General features: G+C 32.3%; 4 protein-coding genes across 6 annotated transcripts; 2 read left to right on the top strand and 2 right to left on the bottom strand.

Moving 5' to 3' along the window:
• Positions 1-1,850: 1,850 nt before the first annotated feature.
• LOC110686445 lies at positions 1,851-7,073 on the top strand. Of its 3 annotated transcripts, none has more exons than XM_021863069.1 (6): positions 1,851-2,166; positions 3,901-4,033; positions 4,296-4,647; positions 4,767-6,371; positions 6,468-6,648; positions 6,877-7,071. In XM_021863069.1, the coding sequence occupies exons 2-6, from the start codon at positions 3,946-3,948 to the stop codon at positions 7,018-7,020; spliced, it is 2,370 nt and encodes a 789-aa protein (XP_021718761.1). In that variant the 5' UTR covers positions 1,851-2,166; positions 3,901-3,945; the 3' UTR covers positions 7,021-7,071. The 3 variants fall into 3 exon arrangements, with proteins under 3 accessions (XP_021718761.1, XP_021718760.1, XP_021718759.1); XM_021863068.1 differs by lacking the exon at positions 1,851-2,166 and having other exon boundaries at positions 3,678-4,033; positions 4,767-5,766; positions 5,878-6,371; positions 6,877-7,073; XM_021863067.1 differs by lacking the exon at positions 1,851-2,166 and having other exon boundaries at positions 3,680-4,033.
• A 71-nt stretch (positions 7,074-7,144) lies between these two features.
• On the top strand, positions 7,145-7,833 carry LOC110686444. Its single transcript, XM_021863066.1, has 3 exons — positions 7,145-7,230; positions 7,319-7,522; positions 7,630-7,833. The coding sequence occupies exons 1-3, from the start codon at positions 7,177-7,179 to the stop codon at positions 7,816-7,818; spliced, it is 447 nt and encodes a 148-aa protein (XP_021718758.1). The 5' UTR covers positions 7,145-7,176; the 3' UTR covers positions 7,819-7,833.
• A 1,148-nt stretch (positions 7,834-8,981) lies between these two features.
• LOC110686349 (protein FAR1-RELATED SEQUENCE 5-like) lies at positions 8,982-11,518 on the bottom strand. The gene is made up of 2 exons (XM_021862942.1): positions 9,209-11,518; positions 8,982-9,117 (listed from the first exon to the last, which is right to left on the bottom strand). Exons 1-2 carry the CDS (start codon positions 11,516-11,518, stop codon positions 9,100-9,102), a joined length of 2,328 nt encoding a protein of 775 aa, XP_021718634.1. The 3' UTR covers positions 8,982-9,099.
• A 1,861-nt stretch (positions 11,519-13,379) lies between these two features.
• On the bottom strand, positions 13,380-18,888 carry LOC110686443 (probable alkaline/neutral invertase B). Its single transcript, XM_021863065.1, has 5 exons — positions 18,556-18,888; positions 17,690-18,119; positions 16,552-16,983; positions 14,415-14,973; positions 13,380-13,998 (listed from the first exon to the last, which is right to left on the bottom strand). The coding sequence occupies exons 2-5, from the start codon at positions 18,086-18,088 to the stop codon at positions 13,703-13,705; spliced, it is 1,686 nt and encodes a 561-aa protein (XP_021718757.1). The 5' UTR covers positions 18,089-18,119; positions 18,556-18,888; the 3' UTR covers positions 13,380-13,702.
• Positions 18,889-19,492: the final 604 nt, after the last annotated feature.

Here is a 19,492-nt window from a genome sequence, read left to right as displayed (position 1 = left end):
TACCTTATAAAAAGTACAAGATTACTCTTATGAATAGTGTTATGCCAATTATACCCTTTAAAAGGTGTATTTACATATTTACACTTATTAATATGTACAAGTTTTTTTTAAATGAATAGTGTTTGAACTACCATCTAAAATGTTTATTTACTTATTTACCCTCATTAATAATAATTACCTCTTTATTTAACTCTTAAGAATAGTGCATAGACATTTATACCCCTATATATATTTTATATTTTTTTTTCTCATTAATATTGTCTATAACTAAATTTATGATGTAAGGCCAAACCGAAAGAGATTCCGCAAATGGCTAATTATTTACATATATACCCTTATAAATATGTACGATACAAGTTTTTTAAATGAATAGTGTTCGGACAATTATACCATCTAAAATGTTTATTTACTTATTTACTCTCATCAATAATAATTACCTCTTTTTTTTAACTCTTAAGAATAGTACGTAGACATTTATAACCCTAAATATATTTATTTATATATTTTTTCTCATTAATATTATTTATAATTAAATTTGTGATGTAAGGCCAAACCAAAAAAGATTCCGAAAAGGACTAAGTATGGCGCTCTCGTTAGCTGCCCTAGTCACTTTAAAGTTCATTCCCTACAAGTGATATAAAACGTTATCACTAATTGAAGGTTCATTTATCACTTTAAGCGATCAAGCAAACAGTAATTCTTTCCAAACTCAACTACTTAGGATCAATCTACATTCAATAGCAACTCATGATCTCTCTAAAATTACTCTCTCTTCAAATTCTTCTTCATCACTTTACTTCGTTTTCACACTTGAAAAAAAAATAAAAATTCTCATCACCCATGCACCATTTAAAACATTTATGTAAAATCACCAAAACAAAATTAAAAAATAAAATTTGTTTAGTTTATATTCTATATCTATTGTTAAATACACCCATATATGTAAGAGAGATGTTGAATTTCACACAAGTAAAATGATTTATACTCCTAAATTACACTTTAATTGTTTATTAAGGAAATTAAATTGCCAACAATGTGAGTTTTAGGAGTAGAAAGAATACTTAGGTTGAATCAAACTTTTGAGAAGTCAACTGAGTTTGGTTGATAGATTAGTTAGCTAAATGCATAAATAGTCCACATTAGTTAATTAGGAAGTATGAAATTGGTCATGGGATTTGGTTGGCCAACGAATTTGGTCTCACTCTCTCACTTACCAAGCATCTGCCAAAATGGCATTAAAATCAAAATCGAATTCCTATTTTTAAAAAATAAATATATAAAAAAATTAAAATGAAGACTATTATTGAAGAGTAATGTCGTCACTCGACCAATGAAAAACCACCATGTTGATGACTTGGCATCTTAAAGCTTAGGTCAGTTAATGTTATCAGTACATTAGGCTAAATCTTCTGTAGTTCGTGTCAATTTATTGCATGCAATATTCTGTCGAGTTAGTTATAGTAGTTAGACATTCTTAACAAATCACTTTAGATTATTTATTTTTATTTTTTTTTTAATTGGTAAGGAGAAGGGCCTACAGAGCTGGAACCTCTCACAAATCCCCCCACCTCGGTTCAACGAGCTAGACACTTTAGGAGTGGGAGCGGGGGGAAGGTTAAGGGTAAGAAAATCCCCACTCCAAAGTGCTACTAGTGAGATTTGGTCCCACAACCTCTTATTTGTGAAATGAAACTTTCCCACCAGACCAAGCTTTAATAATAAATAAAATGGTATGAGTAGATTAATTGATTAAAGTGTACGTATCAAAAATTTTAAAAAAAAAAATAAAAAGAAAAAAATTTAAAAGGAAAAAACTGAATATATATATATATATATATATATATATAGGATTAGGATCATGTAAAAACAAGTCTTAGGGTGAAAACATGAAAACAATTAATCCCAGCCGTAGATTATAATCTAACGGATGATATTTAATGTATATATATCCTAATTTTCTCTCTCCTCCCGCGAAAACACTTTCTCTTTCCTCTGTTATTTTCTTCCTCCTCTTCCTTCTCTCTTCACTTTCTCTCTCCTAATTTCTCGACATTAGCGAACTCCTTCAGCAACATCGCTTCAATTACCATCAGCGAACTCCTTCAGCAACACCGCTTCAATTACTTTGATTTTTAGCAATTTCTCAGCTCTACGATCTATTATCAGGTGAGTTCTTTGTGGTAATTTCGCTATTTTTGCACGATTTGAGGTTATTAGGTTTCTGAAATTTTGTTTGCTGGAATTTCATGAGTACTTTTTTGTAGATTCAACCGAAAATTTAATGTCTATTATGTTTTCGTGTATGATTTTTGTTTAATTTTGTAATTTTGCATGTTTTTTTATTTTATTTTTTCGATTTGATTTTATTTTTTGAATTTCAACTTAAGTTTCGTTTTAGTAGAAGTATTTTTTAAATGTATTTTGTTTAATTTTTCTTAATTTAAGTAAACTAGGTTTTTATGTGTATTTTTGCTCGAAATTCTGCTTTTGTTGTTCTTCTTCATCTTCTTAGTAACACGATTTTTGTTGAGCATAATTTTGTTTTTGTTGATTTCGAGTTTAGCTGATTTTTGTGGATTTTGATTTCGAATTAATGCCTGTTAGGAATGCGAATAACTAAAATGCGAATTGTGTGTGTGTGTTTGTGTTTGGAGTAGTTAATTTGAATTTTGAGTAATTTGAAGTGTTTTTAGTGGATTTGTGAGTGAATTCGGGAGAGTTTGGAGTAGTTAATTCGAATTTTGAGTAATTTGAAGTGTTTTTAGTGGATTTGTGAGTGAATTCGGGAGAGTTTGGAGTAGTTAATTCGAATTTTGAGTAATTTGAAATGTTTTTAGTGGATTTGTGAGTGAATTAGTGAGAGTTTGGAGTAGTTAATTCGAATTTTGAGTAATTTGAAGTGTTTTTAGTGGATTTGTGAGTGAATTAGTGAGAGTTTGGAGACATAAATTAGCTACACTGGTTCCTGCTTCCACTTGGTGTCCAACTCGATTTGTATTTTCCCGTGTTCCGTTTGGTGTAGGCAACAGGAATGGTCATCAATCTCTTGCTAATGATGATCTGGAATTGAGACCTGACCAACATGGTGACATGTTTGGAGATGGACTAACTGCCTTGGTTGCATTGGTGTTCCTTGATGCTGTTGTGTTTCTCTCTTACAACCTGTCTTTTCTTATTTGTGATTTGAAGTGGTTTCAGCTGCATCAAATGTCATTAGGTTCCTACATGAATTATTTGCCTTTTGCACTTAGATAAATTTTCTGGTGTTTGTGATATTGATGCAAAGACTCTTTCCACATCAACCGTGGAAAGAAAGAAAGAAAGAAAGAACATAAAGTATGAAGAATGCTTCCTGGTTTAAGATACTGACTTTGATTCTATATGTCCGATTTTTGGTGTTGAGAGCAGATTGCTTAAGCGACTAACCCAGGAACAAACATCTGGGGTGGATTTGTGATAGATTGCTTCTGATCATGCTAAATCGACATCTACATGACTTTCTTGACTGTTGAAAAGTGTACTTCTAGTCTGACATATGTGCATGGTTAATTTGACTCTGTACTGGATTTTGCTTCAAAATTTCTGAATTAGGCCTGTTTTGAACTTGAATCAAGGTAGCCAGAATTCGAGGATTTGGATACCTTAGTTTGATTTGATTTTCACTGCCCTGACCTGACTTGAATTGATTTTTTTATTCGTAAACAAATTGGTTGTCAAAAGACATAAATATGAATATGACCTGAACTTGTTCTAAACCAAACCAAAATAAACTGAATCTTTTTGGAGGGGTGTTGGACTATGTTATTTTTGAAGTTTTGTTTTAAAAAAAGGTCACTATGCCATAAAAAGAGGCAACTACTTTGGTTTCTTTTGTTTATCTTTTTGTATGTCTTGTTACAGGGTGCAACAAGGATTTTCATTCGATTTGGATTAGATTTTATAACTATGGTGAGAACTAGAGGTGGTGCTACTTTTAAAAAAAGGAGAGGCCTTCGTAGCTCAACAGGAGGAGTTAAATTGAAAGATACAGGAGGTATGATGAATGTTTGATTTTTGGATTATTAACCTTAATATACTAGTTGCTCTATTATGATAGTCTCCTAATACTATAGAATGTAGGTCCCTATATTAATATAAAAGTTACTATATTATTAGTTCTCTATGTAACTGAAAAAGGTCACTATATCAATGACAATGATTATTATTTTTAAGTTATTAGTTTGCTATATTATAATTGTTTGCTAGATTAAAATGAAGATAATTGTATATATAACTATATGCTTGCGTGTTTTTAGCATGTATCAATCTCGATCATGAAGATGAAGAGCATATTGATGATGGAAGCAAAATGATCGATGATGATACTAACAGAGATAAAGATGCTTGTATTGAAAAAGGATTGAAAAAGAAAGCTATCACTAAGAAAAAGAAACCTTCTAACATTGAGAATGCTATACCTTTGTCAACTGTGATGGAAGGAAAGAAGGGGAATAAGTCTTCTTCTTCACATGCTATTGTTTTGCCAGCTAAGAAGAGAAAGTTGGATGAAAATGAAGGTCTTAAAGTGAAGAAAGTGAAGGCAAATAAGGATAAGAACATTGTGATTCATAGGCAAGAATCTGCAATCATAGATAGTGATGTACATATGTAAGTGAATATTTGTTTCTTTTTTTTTGAAGTTTTGTTTAAAAAAAAGGTCACTATGCTATAAAAAGAGGCTACTATTTTGGTTTCTTTTGTTTATCTTTTCGTATGTCTTGTTACAGGGTGCAACGAGGATTTAAAACACGTTGCAGGCCATTTCATTTAGTAGAGATGATTAAAACTTTTTCAGATGATCAAATCAAGGCTGTTAAAGAAATTGGCTTTGGAGGTTTGTTGTCTTTGAAGGTGAAACGAACTGCAACTGATATGCTATCATGGTTGGTAGATTGTTTTGATCATGGTAGCTGCATGTTTACTATTGATGGTAAAAAAGATTTTGTTGTGACTGAATTTGATGTGTATGATGTTTTTTGCCTTCCTTGCAAAACATCTAAGAAAGTTGAAGAAATTTCTCGTTGTGCTAATGTCATCAACCCTGATTATGATTTAAAGGTTAAATGGAGGTCTCATTTTGGTCTTATGGGTGAGAATGATCAGATTCCTTTGGGTTTTTTGGAATCTAAGATCCCTTTACTAGTAGATGGTGGGGAAGAATTCAGACAGCTTTTTATCATGCATGCTTTTTCAAGTTTTTTAGCACCTACGTCCAACAGAACTGTGGATTTGAGAATTGTAAAATGTTTGGTTGATGTTAATCAAATAAGAATTTATAATTGGTCAAAATATGTCTTAGATAGACTTTGTGAAGCTGTGAAGAGCTACAAAGAAGGAAATATAGAATGGTTTTGTGGTTGTGTTTTGATGTTAGAGATTATCTATTTTCATCGATTGAGGTTTAGGAATGTTGTGTTAAATTCTACAATACCTTTAATTCAACATTGGACTGATGTGGATATAAGAGATAGAATTAGAAATGAAAAGTTGTCCAAGGGTTTTGGGTGTGGAATTCTTGAGTTTGATACATATCCAGTGAGTGAGAAGTTGCAATTTGAGGATGGACAAGTTGTTTGTAATCAATTCAAGGAAGCTCCTGTGAATCAAACTTCTGGAAAAGAATCTGTTGTTTATGAAGGTGTCCGTAGCAATGTTAAGGGTGTTATTCAGTTTGAGCTACCTGCCAGTTCAATGTCTAATGAGGAAATCCGTTCAATTGCTATTGATGTAAGTATTTTACCCTTTAATTCTGTCTGTCTGTTTGGTTTTTTCTTTCTTTTTTTTTTTTTTGTCACAAATTATTTTATTAAATCTAAGTGGTACATTTTTTTTTCACAGGAAGTTTATGAGAAGTTTTTGCTCATGAAAAGAGATTTAGAAGTGGTATCTAACTTCTACATGAATGAGTTGAAAGTGTTATTTCAGACTCGTAAATCTAATGATGCTTCAACTTCGACACCTCCAATGTCCCAAACTGATTTATTCTTTATGAATCCTCGTGTTCATGAAATTGTTGATGAGATTGTGTCTCTTGTAAATTGGGTAAGCAAAGTGCCTAATGGTTTGGATGATGATGATATTGATGATAATGGTGCACCTGCAAAAGAGATTAATGTTGTAGTTGGTGAGGTTCCAAGGATAGGTTTTGAGCATGTTTTGAGTAATGGAAAATCTAAATGCTCCCTTGCTATGGATGTTAGTCTCTTTGGTGATAAAGTTACATATGTAACTGAATATATGAAGTCAAGTAATAAGGATATGAAGGTTTTGGATGCAGTTGTCCAGGAACTTGTTGACTACTGCATTAGTGATTATCATGGTTTCGATCTCAAGTAAGTCATGTCATTGTTCTTTTTGTTATTTATTTTCAAATTTTAATAATAAGTGACTATGTTAATATACATGTGTCTTTTTATTTCCTTGTACAGTGAGGTGTTGGTATCTTTTGGCAAACCATTTGAGATTACAAGGAATGAATTCCTTTCATTAGGTGCACCGGCTATTGCTATATCTTCTGTTATTATTGATTGTTGGGCTATGTTGCTTAATGAAAACCAGAAGAGTAGTGCACATGGACCTCAAAAACTATATTTTGGTGTTTCTCAAAGTGTAAGTATCTTTCGGCTATTTAGTTACTACATCATTATAATGGTAGTTGTTCATTATAAAAAATTCATAAATTAATTTCACTATGTATTGAAAACAGTCACTATGATTCATAAATTAATTTCACTATGCAATGAAAACAGTCACTATGTAATGCAAGTAATTACATTTAAGAAAAATAACTCTACCTTCTAATTTTTTTAATATTTATTAATGTTTGTTCTTTTTTAGGCTTTTTTACTGAAAGTTGCAAACACAGATAGTAACACACAAGACATTGACAAGCTATTTGACATTTGGTCAAGATGGTTGTTCATTCCTTGCAATGATTTTGATATTGCAAATGTTGAGTTGGTAATACATTGCAAATGTTGACAATCATTTTTCAACTAAGTACTTTTATATTAAGTTTTTCAAGCTTAATAGTTGTTTATTTATTTATTGCAGATATTTGTTCCTATACTCTTGAATGAACACTTTTTCCTAATTGTTGTGAATTTGAAGGAAGAAAAGCTTCAGTTCATAGATAATATGAGTTATGATACAAAGTACATGAGTGAGGTTGAGAAGTTCTCTGATGTTCTGGTAAAAATATGATATTTTGGATTTTATTTGTATTTTTCTAGTTAGGATATGCTTCATGGAACCTAAAGTATTAATTTATTTTGCCTAGAGTGATATGCTGAGTACTTTTCTTGATCAACGCCTTCCTCAAAGTAATGACTCAGTGAAGAACATGATTGAGTATACTTTGGAGTCACCTTCTGTAAATTGGAAGTCTGGAAAACAGAAGAATAATGATAGTGGCATTTATACTATGGTCAGCATGCTTTACTTTGATGGAGCTGATGTGTTCGACTGCAATGTTTTGAAAACGGTTATCTCGTCTCATTTTTTTTATTTGGCTTTCAATTTTTATTATATTAACTATTTCCTCCATGGAATTTAACTAGCTTTTTTATTCTAATTTTTGCTTAAATTTAGGTTTCAACTAGACGGACATTGAGAGCTCAGATTGCTGCTACTCTGGTATTATCTGATATGAACATTGTCAGAGATGAAGTTCTTGAAAAGCTATCTGAATTCAGATTAATAAGGAGTCAAGTTGCAAAAGATGTTTTTGATGGGATTAAGAAGAAAACAAAGCAAGGTAAAAAGGAAAAGAAAGTATAGGCAGACTAACGAATATGTGGATGAAGTTTTTTGCTCGGAAGTATTTGTATTTTGCACAGAAGTAGGAAATCTAATGTAATGATGTAGTTTGCATCAACAAATGGATAATCTGACAAAATTGTATAAGTGTTAATATAGAACAATATGATATGATTCCAGTTCATACAAAGCTTTTGAATTGGTGGTATTGGTAGTTCTTTTGATATGTAATCTTTAATTGACATTCAAGAAAGTTTAGTGAAATATATATTAGTTATAAATTTGGCGCCTATGTTATAAAAAAATGGTACCTATGTTATTTAAAAAGGTTTCTATATGATAAGGTCACTATGTATTTAAAAAGGTATCTATGTTATTTAAAAGGTTTCTATATTATAAGGTCACTATGTATTTAAAATGTTATTAGTTCAATGTGTTATATATAATTAAGTTATAATGCAAAATTATCACCATATTCATTATTATATTTTGTATACATATGTGACAAGTTTTCAAAGGACCTATGATAAATATGTACCTAAAAATGTCTAACTTTTTTTTATCTCTTAAAAAAGAAAAGAAAAACTTGAAAAAGGATATTATATTACTTTTTATAGTCATTATGTAAGTAAAATGGCATTATATGAGGTAAAAATTTCCAATTACTATGCGATGCAAAAGGATCACTATGAGATGCAAGAGCGTTACTATGTGATAAAAAAGATGTCTATAATAATCTGTCTCTATTTAAATAAAAGGTCACTATGTAAGGTAAAAGTGTCGTATTTATATTAATCTATTCTTAAGCTATTCATTTAGTATATCAATTAAAAGAACGAGCCCCTCCTTCCCTAACTTTGTATTGGCTTAATCGATGTGGATTAGAAGAATTGTTAAAATGTGAGTATTTTTTATACGGTTGTTATATCATAATAAAGGTCATTATATCACTAAAAAGGTTATCACGGAATAAGGTGTCAATACGATGAAAAAAAGTCACTATGACGTTAAAAACACATACTATAATATAAATTGAAGTTATCATATGCCAATATGTCACTACATCAAAATAACAATATAAAGGTCAATAAAAAGTTTAACAATAAAAGGTCACCCTATCAATAAAATTTGAGCAATAAAAGGTCCCTGTTTAATATATGTGAAACAATAACAATCACTATATCAATAAAAAGGGCACTATAGCACTATGTTCTTTCTTTCCTCTCATCTCCTCTATTTCAGCACTAGGCTGTCAGTAGCCGATGTTGCTTCTTGTAAATATGAAGTGGTTTTGCAGCCTTTCTACTCTTCTTTGAAATCCTGAAATCATGTACACGAACATATATAAAGTGAAAATCTAGTGGGAAGTAAACATAGTACAAAATTTATTTATTTTTTTCTACAAAAATACCTCATTCAAGTTGGATTTTTTTTGCGGACAATTCCGACTATCATGGTTTGTTCTCTGACCACAAGTTCTACAAAGTCTATCTTTCCTTTGGCTTTCCTCAATAGCTATCTCTTTGTCAGATTTTTTCCTTTTTCCACTACCACTACCTTTGTTGGAAGACTTGTTTGGAGGAAGAATATCAACAACTATGTCATTAGATCCAACAAATAATTCGATGTGTTTATTTTTTGCCTCACGTTTATCAACTGGACTTATAGAATCCAAGTCTTTCATCTCATTTTCAAAAGATATTAGCTTAGACAACAATGACTCTAGGCATTCAACTTTCTCCTCACAAAGACTTACACATGAAAAAAACCTGCACCATAAATCACCAACTAGCTTTTGCTTCTTATCCTTCTCTGCCCCATCAAGCAAGTTGTTTAAGCCAAAAATTGGTTTCTTCATAGCTTCTTTAGTCCAACGATGTAAAACATATTGCCTTGGAATCTCAAATAAGAACTTTCCTTTCATGACAAAGAGAATGTGACGACATAATATTCCAACAGATTCAAACATTTTACAAGAGCATGAAGCATCATTAGAACACAAAACATATGTGACATGATAGCTTTTTTTCCTTGTGTTGTCAACAATTCTATATTGCTCAATCCCTTCTTCTTCTTTGATGGTAACATTACTTATACCACAATTGTACAAAGCATGCTTGAATTCCTTTTGGAATATGTAAAATACATTATGAGTGTAAGCAAATGCAGCATGCTTTTCCAAGTACAGGGGGGTGACAAGTTGGGGATGTGTAGTTTTTGAAGTAGCATTCAACTTGTCTTGTGTGTGCCTTTGAGCATCGATTGCAGATTCATAGCGAAACCACAACTCAACCAATAACAAATGCTGATTGGTGAAATTAGTGAAAAAGCTATTTTCACTCTCTGATCTTTGAGTTGACCTTAAAATCCCACCCATAAAAAGGTCACGAAAGTAGGAAGGAATCCACATATTCCTTATATTATACATATTTTTGAACCAATCTTCATTCACTAAATCAAATTCAGACATCACAGACTGCCAACCAATTTCAAATTCTTCTGGTTCAAGGTCTCTATTCCACACAACAGAGTTTAGTTTATGAAGAAAATCAGTTTCTAAGCATAATTTGGGCCCTACCTTTTGTGGCACTTTTTTCATAATGTGCCACATACAAAACCTATGTTTTGCCTTATCAAGAACTTTTTCAATTGCCACTTTCATCGCAGGGTCTTGATCTGTCATGATACAGGTAGGCTGACAGTTATTCATTGCCTTTAAGAAAGTTTCAAATAACCATTCAAAGGATTCAATATCCTCCTTTGCAAGTAAGCCTATCCCAAAAGTCACACACTTACCATGGTGATCAACACCCGTAAATGGGGCAAAAACCATAGAGTATTTGTTGGTGTCAAATGTTGTATCAAATGTAATCATATCACAGAACAACGAATAATTTTTTCTACTAATTGCATCTGCCCAAAATACTCTTGTCAAGCGTTGATGTTCATCCATACAATGCTCAAAGAAAAAGGCACCTTCACTGTTTTCAGCTTTTTCTTTCAAATTGTTTATAAACATCGAAGCATCTTTCTCTTGTATGTAAGCTTTCAAGTCTCGATTAAAGTTCTTGAAATCATTCAATGTTGCACCTATATTATCATAGCTACCAAGATGTTCTTTCATCAACTTATAAGACTTGTTTGGACCAATGTTCAATCTAGAGTTGTCAAAAATGAATTTTTTCTGGCCAAGTTTAAGGTTTCCAACATTTGCCAAAAAATTCATTGTGTTGGGAGAAGCAAGATTGTGGCTATGAGATTCATGAAAGACATAAACCATCCATTTTCCATCTGAACGTTCTCTAAACCCAATCATTGCATTACATCCAACACGATTTATGGTTCTTTTTCTAGCTTTAGGATTTTTATCTTTGTTAGAAACTTTTGCTTTAGTTTCACCATCCTTCGTAAACCCTTGTTTATTACAATGTAAATATTTCAAGTAGACTTTATCACTATCTTTAATTCTCTTTTCAGTACCTAGTCTTACCACAAACCCACCAAATCTAGCATATTGCTTATAAAAATCAACACCTTTAAGTAAGGAATCAAAAAGCATACCAAGTGTAGGCTTTAGTTCAGGGGGACAACACGGTATAAACTCTTTTGTTCCTCTGGGAGTGTAACACACACTTGGGCCCTTTAGTGACGGTAAGTTTTCAGCAACATTGGTAGTTGTAGATGTATTTGAGCAACTACCTTCTTCTGACTCCTCTTGCATTGTCTGCATATAATATCAAATATATGGTTTAAAATGGGTACTATAATAAAATAATCCATTCCATGGTGCAACTAACTGGACACCAACAAAAACAGTCTAAAATATATGGTTATGGTATCATAAAAAAGAGTTACTATATCGTATTAAGCAAGGTGTTAGTCATTTAAGCAAATACACAAACACCTTATGTGCAACAATTTCTCCTAGTGTTTAATATCATATATCCAGGAAAAAAAAACTTTAATATAAAAAAAATATATATATATTGCAAATATTTATACAAAAACGAAAAAAGAGCATATTGTTGATGAGGATTGAAACTACAAGTTGATGAGATTGAAACTAAAAAACAGAGCAATCAAATAGAAATTCAAGAAATTCAGCTTATATACAAGGAAATAATCACAGTTATATCGGTATTGTAAGCCGCAATCAACTAGAAATTCAGCTAAAAACAGAAATTAAAGAATGAAGAACACTTACTAAGATTATTGAGGAAGCCCCAAATTATTGAAGAATCACGAGCCCTCAATTTTGGGAGTAAATAATCAAAGTAGCCCTAAAATTTGACGAATTGAGGAATTGACGATTTGATAATGAGATGAAAAGAGGATTTGCTGAAATTTGCTGAGATTTTGCGTTTTTCAGCAAAATTAACAGAGGATTTGCTGAAATTTGCTAAGATTTTGTGTACCTTGTATTTCAACCGTTAGATTATATCATTAATAATCAATGGCTGAGATTTGCTGTTTTTAGTTTTCACCATAAGCCCTGTTTTTAGCGGAACCCTCCCGTATATATATATATATATATATATATATATATATATATATATATATATATATATATATATATATATATATATATATATATATATATATTACAGGTGAAATGATATTATATTTAGGGACCTATTACGAAATGATAATCCTTTCCTTCATACTACCTCCGTTTTTATTTAGTTGACACGTTTTGACTTTAGCACTATTCATACGCTTTCATTTGACCGTGTTTTGTGCTTTATACGTAATGAGAAATATAGTCATGTCAGATCTTGTTAGATTCGTCACGATATATATTTTCAAAATATCAACTTTTCATAATTTTTGCTTATCGATAATAAAAGATATTAATGGTTGAATTTATACATCGACAAACGTAACTAAAGAAACGTGTGAACTAAAAAGAAAAGGAAAAGAAAAGGAAGAAGTATTTGTTTGGAAAATAAAAACCTTTCATTTTGACGGAAAACACAATTACAAACACAGTTGTCCACTTGTCCTATGTTAACTATGTTTCCTTACAAGAAAAATTATTAAGGAAAAGGAATATAAGAGTGGAATTAAAGGGAGAAGATGGATGGGACTGATGGGAGAGAAGGAAAGCAATGTTATGAGTAGAAAGGAAAGCGTTTTCTATCCTTTAGAGAACCATTTCCCACTTTTGAGAAAACTATTTTCCACCCTTTACAAACCAAACAATGAAAAATGAGAAAATAATAATCCTAATATATATATATATATATATATATATATATATATATATATATATATATATATATATATATATATATATATATATATATATATAATCAAATGGAGAGACATCTCATAAAATAATGCAACAAAATTAAACTGTTGAGCCATTATTTGACATTACATGTGACATTTCAACAATCAAAGATATATTACAATTTTATTTTATTTTTTTTTGACGCAAGATATATTACAAATTTAACGCTCGATAATATTGTGTATGAAGATTTTTTAATAAAAAATAAAAAATCAAGGAAGCCATATGACTCAATCTTAGGCAGAGGAATTCTGTAGGGAATGTTGCAAGGAAGTAAGGAACCAGGACAAACCAAAACTGACTCAATCCTAGGATTAAGGCACTTTTTCTATGTTTACTCTGATTAAAAAATGTCATCTTTCAAGAATCGGACTTTTGTTTGTTTTTGTTTTACTGTAAGAAAATTTCAGTTTCTGTTCCACAATCCTTCATCCAATAAGGAGTATACAATGTACTAATGTAATGCCCAAAGGCACTGAAACCAGATAATGTCCAAAAAAAATTATTCCAAAAAAAAAAAAGGCAAAAAAGGAAGAGTTTCACTCCCTTGTTCTTACAGAAAGGCAACATGGCAAAAAAGAAAAGAGATGATAACAGAAGACATCACCATCGTCAGCAAGTCCAGGAATGAGATCTTTTGATTTGGGGGCATATCTGTTTGTCTTCCTCAAGCGAGACCATACCCAAATGAGATGGGTCCTCCAACATCATCTTTGCTACTAAATATCCTGCAATCGACCAAGTTTGGTTTTTACGCGCTTGCTTTCCAATGAAACGACCGGTCTTCCCATCATAATATTCAGGCCAACCATCCTTCAGCAATCGAGCTTCAGTAAGTTCGATTGCTTTTTTGGCTATCTGTGGCCTTCCACTCTTAATACATGCAGCTGTAAGAAGCCATAGTAAAACTGCACACCAAAAGAATATTAATGTCAAGAATCGGGTTAAACATTATGCTGTTTTTAGGACGTACCTTTAACAAGAAGAAAAAGAGGAGATAGAATAAATCTCCAACATTGTAGACAACTACTCGAAATTGATTAATCTTAACCTTAGTTCTAAATTAAAAGGCACTCAGTTTTAATCAATAAAAGACTTAAAAGTTGGTTAAAACATTTAAGGAGTAAAAGTCCAACAAAATCAGCTGAAGATAGCAGAGTCCAAGTTACTTAAGATATTGGCATAGCATACCTCTTCTTAGGGATGAGTTGGAGGCAGACAGATTGATTGAAGAGAGATTTCTACATATCTACTACTTATTTGAGTTTCTAGCTCAAGACAACATCTAATAATAATAACAAAAAGCAAGCAAGCAGAAATTCACCTGGCCAGGAACCACCATTGTGATAACTCCATCGAGTATTCTTAGGATCATATCCAGTAACTATCTTCCAATCATGACCTTCCAGGGCCGGATAGCTGATCTTAAGAGGCATCTCACCCACTAATTCATCCCATCGAGCTTCAATAAGGTCCATTATTGCAGAAGCCTGCTCTGGGGTAGCCATTGAAGACAAGATGGCAACACAGTTCCCAAGGCAAAACCACCTAAAGTCCATCCTTGCTGGGCTCACATTGCCAATGAAGTAACCGCCCTTCACTGGCATGAAGTCAAAAACCCAGTCTTCAAGAGAATCAGGCATCACATTGAACTTGTTGACAGCTGTGTGGGAATACTCCTCAGTTTTGAAGCGATAAATATCGTTGAGTTGCTTCAAGTCAAGCCAAAAGTAGTTTCTCATATGATAGCTCAAAGCATGAAGCCGCTCAACTATTCTCTGGATGAATTCTTTACCTTCTCCTTCAGGCCTAAGCAATTGCAAAGCACACCTTAACGCCATGAAGAAGAGTGCTTGGATTTCAATGGGATATCCGTAAATTCCCTAATGAGAGATAAAGTGCATTTGATCAACAAAACCATATGAAGATAAATGGAAAAATCACAATCTCATTCTTCAAATTACAGATAACTCATAAGTATTTAACACTAACTCCTTTCATAAATCAATTTCATTTCTTCTTTTTTTTTTTTTTTTTTTTTTTGGAAGGGGGGGGGGGGGGGGCAGGTTCCTGCTAAGTTAATGAGGGGCGTAAGGACTTTACAGCTGACCTTCCTTGTCTTAAAGCTCAGTTGCTCAGATTGCAACTTTTGAAAGCAACCCTTGTTATTTAGTGCTTTGGCTCAAAATATAATGGTTTTGCAAGAACTCAAGAAGGCTATATCTAGAAGTCTAATTCTGAAATATGCTATCTGATACACCTCTCCTCTAGGCTTCAGGCATACAAGAGGAGAGAAACATATTCAGCATGTTGAAAGCACAGCCAGGGGTACAGTAAATGACAAGGTAGAACAAAAAGGAAGACAGATGCAGCCAACATTCTAGTATGTATAAAAGTACCATATTCTTTGAGGACAAATATGCAAAGTACTGGCGTAGTCACGAAAACGCTCATCATACGTCAATGAATTATGCTACCCCAAAGAGATGAGAATTTTTTCATATAAATCAGCTCACATGAGAGCAATATAATAGCAAGGAGTAGACTGATTGTCATTTAGTGTGAAAAATCTACTAGTGTCAAGAAGATGTGCGTGTTTTTTTTTTGGGGGGAGGGTGGAAGGTGGGAGTGTGGGAGTGTGGGGAAGTGTAAGATGGGCAAAATTATGCCCATTTCCGAGATAAATATATCACTAGTCTGCTGCCAACTAATTGACAAAGAATGGAATTGCAATGCCTCACACAAGAGTCGCACATATTCTATAGCTTACTAGTAGGAATACCACTGAACACTGAAGCAAACAGAACTAAGAATTAAACATACGAAGTATGCCTAGAGGTCACTTAGCCCGGACCCAAAAGGTCGGCAAAGTTTGGCAATCTCAGGAGATGTATTACTCTGAATATATTACACATAATTAATAGCAATTTAATTTAATAACCTTCTTCAATCTCATAAAACATGAAATTCTCAAAACTTATCACCATTCCAATTTTAAAACCAAGTCCCAGGATATGAGCTACACCTAATGTCCTATATTGGATCTTGTAAGCTGGTTAAAAGGCAAAAAGAAAAAATTCAGACACCTCCATTATATTTTCTAAGATTGCAGATGCATCAAACACTCACAATCGTAATTTGTGTGGTCAGCTTTTACCCACACCACATGCAGCATGGGTGATACAGCTACTGTCCTGATATTACCATTATTTCATAATTCATGTAAATGATTAAGAAAGGTGGTTGACATGCAGCATGTATGATGCAGCTACTGTACTGCTATAGCAATTATTCCATGTAAGAAATTTAGAAAAATTGTTGACTTAGCATGCAAGCATTAAATGAGGTACTATGATGACAGTAACATAATTAAAAATAAATAAAATGGCATTTTTCAGCAAATACTTGAGGCTAAAGCTGCAAGGAACTCCTTTCAAAAAAAAAAGCTGCAAGGATCTAACCATTCTACGATCAATCATACAGCACCCATCCGCACAAAGGAGGGTCGGGAAAGTATCAAATCCTTCTGAAAGACATATGCCTAAGATAAGACGGATACCCCTCTGGACTTCTGGCTTGTCAGCCAAGGAAGAGTCTCCAGTTGATTTTGTATAAGCACGTAACAAAATGATCCACCAGAAACCAGAGTCAACAGGAGCTACTCTTCCAATTGCAGCCTCACCAAAATCGGCAACTAACGTCTCAGTGTTCCTGACAGCATCATGATGTACTTTGAAACTAGCAGGCATGACACCTTCTCCTAGTTTGAATAGATCAACCTTCTTCTCCCATGACTGGAGGCGGAGGGTCTTCGTAAGAAAATTCTTGACTATATCCGGTTCTCCGTTCATTAAAAAGGCCAAAGCACTTGGAACAAAGTCTCTTACAAAAACCTTCACATATATTAGAAAATCAGGACCTTTATGACCAAATGCAAGAAATAATATCTCAACGAAAAACACAAAGCATCCCAGAACATGAGATAAAAAGAAGTGAATTCACAGTATGAAACAAAGACACTTTCAAGGAAAACATACACTTATCTAAATTTCTAATTACTGACCATTTGAAAGATTCATAAGTACGTTCTAAATGATTCATCAGCCAAAACATTAAAGAAAGGTAGTTCATTAGAACCTAAAACCTCACATCCAAAACGAAACAAATCAAGCCAGGTTAGAAATAAGATATATGTGATACCATCATAGAAACATACCTTAAAATTTAAAGTACATATGTAAAATCTAGAGTAATAAAGATCCATAAAGAGCATAGACTGATTTACTTCAAAGTCCGAGCAAGAGGGTAAAATAGCAATCCACAGCACCCAGAAACTCTAAGTAGGCATTAGATGTCCATATTCTAAGCTGAGAGTAAAATAAAAATCATTTAAACAGAAAATTTCGCCTATCAGAGATTGATCTGAAATTAGCACCCTTGTTTTCTTTGTTTATATGGCCATTGGCACACAAAAACAATGATCATTGATACATCATCTATTTCCAAAAAATATCAGTATACAATAACAATGATCATTTAAGCTCATATAGATCCAAGTTAAAACATGTGTGCTTAATAAGCTATGAAAAAGAACTTCACCTGATCATAGTTGAGCTTATCTTCAGAGTGGTCAATAGCAGCAATAGTACCAACTGGCTCACTCCTGAAGTAAACTATGGATTGCCTCAACGCTTCCCATGCTTCAGAAACAATAGGATGTGTCTCAAACCCATTATCTGATCTCGGGGTATCGAAACCAGACCTTCCTCCAGATGAATATATGCTATCAACAGGCTCGAAAACCCGAGACGAATTCTCTGTATTCCTGTAAAAGGGTCTAGGAGACATTGGAATCGATAATTCACTGAATGACTTCTCATCAAAGGATCTCTTCCTTTCTGTGATTATGGGTTTAGGTTTCTCAGAAAACCTTGAGAAATCATCATCATCAATCTCAAAAATTGCATTGCTTGTGCTAACTCCTCCATTTTGAGACATAACTAGAAAAAATTGGGTATTCTTCAAAAATCTGAAAAACAACAAGAACTTCAGATGTTGCTTAAATTTCAACACTCCAAATTTATTGGATTAATATTACAAGAAAAGTAAAGCAGTCTCAATCAATAAAAGTCAACTTTTGTAGTAAACTTCACAGCAATTTAACTATTCCAAATCTATCCAGCAAACCCATAAGAAGAATTATAAACTTTATTATATACAGATTTGGTATTATTTCGATTTCATAGATTTAATAAATTAAAGGGCAACATGACCATTTCTAGATCTTACACTTTCAGCTAATTTTTTTTATCAAAATGTGCAAATCACATTGAATAGAAATAACAATACAATTAAATTAGCACTTTTTACTACATTATATACTCCAAAATAACTGGACAAAAAAAATATTATTCACATTATAAACCAAAGAATTTCACAAAACCATTAAAAGGGGATGAACATACCAGAGAATTATAAAATGGGTATGAATCAAAAATTGAAAAAATGCCCTCAAAAACCCTCCTCGATATTTAAGACTATAGAGTAAATTGAAGAGAAAACTCTCCACCAATTTTGAGAGAAGAAATTAATTAATGCGAGGAAGAAAACGTGGAATGTGAGTTATATATATAGTAGTTGGTGATTTTAGTAATTAAATCCATGAAGGTGTGTAATTGGGATTTCTGACTCGGATTGGTTGACAAAATTGACGGAAGAAAATCAAGAAACGTTTTTGAACTTTTTGAAGGAATTTTTGGGAATGTTAGGTAGATTTCAAGGTTTATACTTTAGACGTTTCCCAAAAGGAAAAATATATTTTGGATAATACATAATCGTGACATAAGATTGATTTTCGTAATAGGAACTTGTCTTTGTCAATATTGTGGATTGGATTGTATTTTTTGTCCTCCAAATCTTCCATATGTTCCCATGTTTTTTAACAAGATTATCCAAGTTTCCTATGATGTGAAAATCGTAGTATTGGTAGTTATTTATATAATCTTTCAGTCTATTTATAGTTATGAAATTGTGTTTTTGGATTTTTTTTTTTTTTTAGTATTTTTAATATTATGAAGATTGTGTTTGGATTAGAAGATTTGGATATTTGAATTAGAATGCAATGATTTAGTAAATATATGACTCTTAGACATTGGGATATGTTACAAATTACATATTGTTAGTTTTGGTAATATTTTTTTTTAAGATTTTAAAGAATGTGTTTGGATAAAATGATTTGGATATTTGAATTGGAAAATAATGATTTAGGCCCTAATCTTTTGAGTTTCTGGGCAGGGCAGGACAGAGTAGAGCAAAGCAGAGCAGATGATTATTATTATTATTATTATTATTATTATTATTATTATTATTATTATTATTATTATTATTATTAAAATTAACAAA

This window comes from Chenopodium quinoa, unplaced genomic scaffold (assembly GCF_001683475.1).
Source record: "Chenopodium quinoa cultivar QQ74 unplaced genomic scaffold, ASM168347v1, whole genome shotgun sequence".
NCBI lineage: Eukaryota > Viridiplantae > Streptophyta > Magnoliopsida > Caryophyllales > Amaranthaceae > Chenopodium > Chenopodium quinoa.
This window is presented reverse-complemented; position numbering and strand designations above follow the sequence as displayed.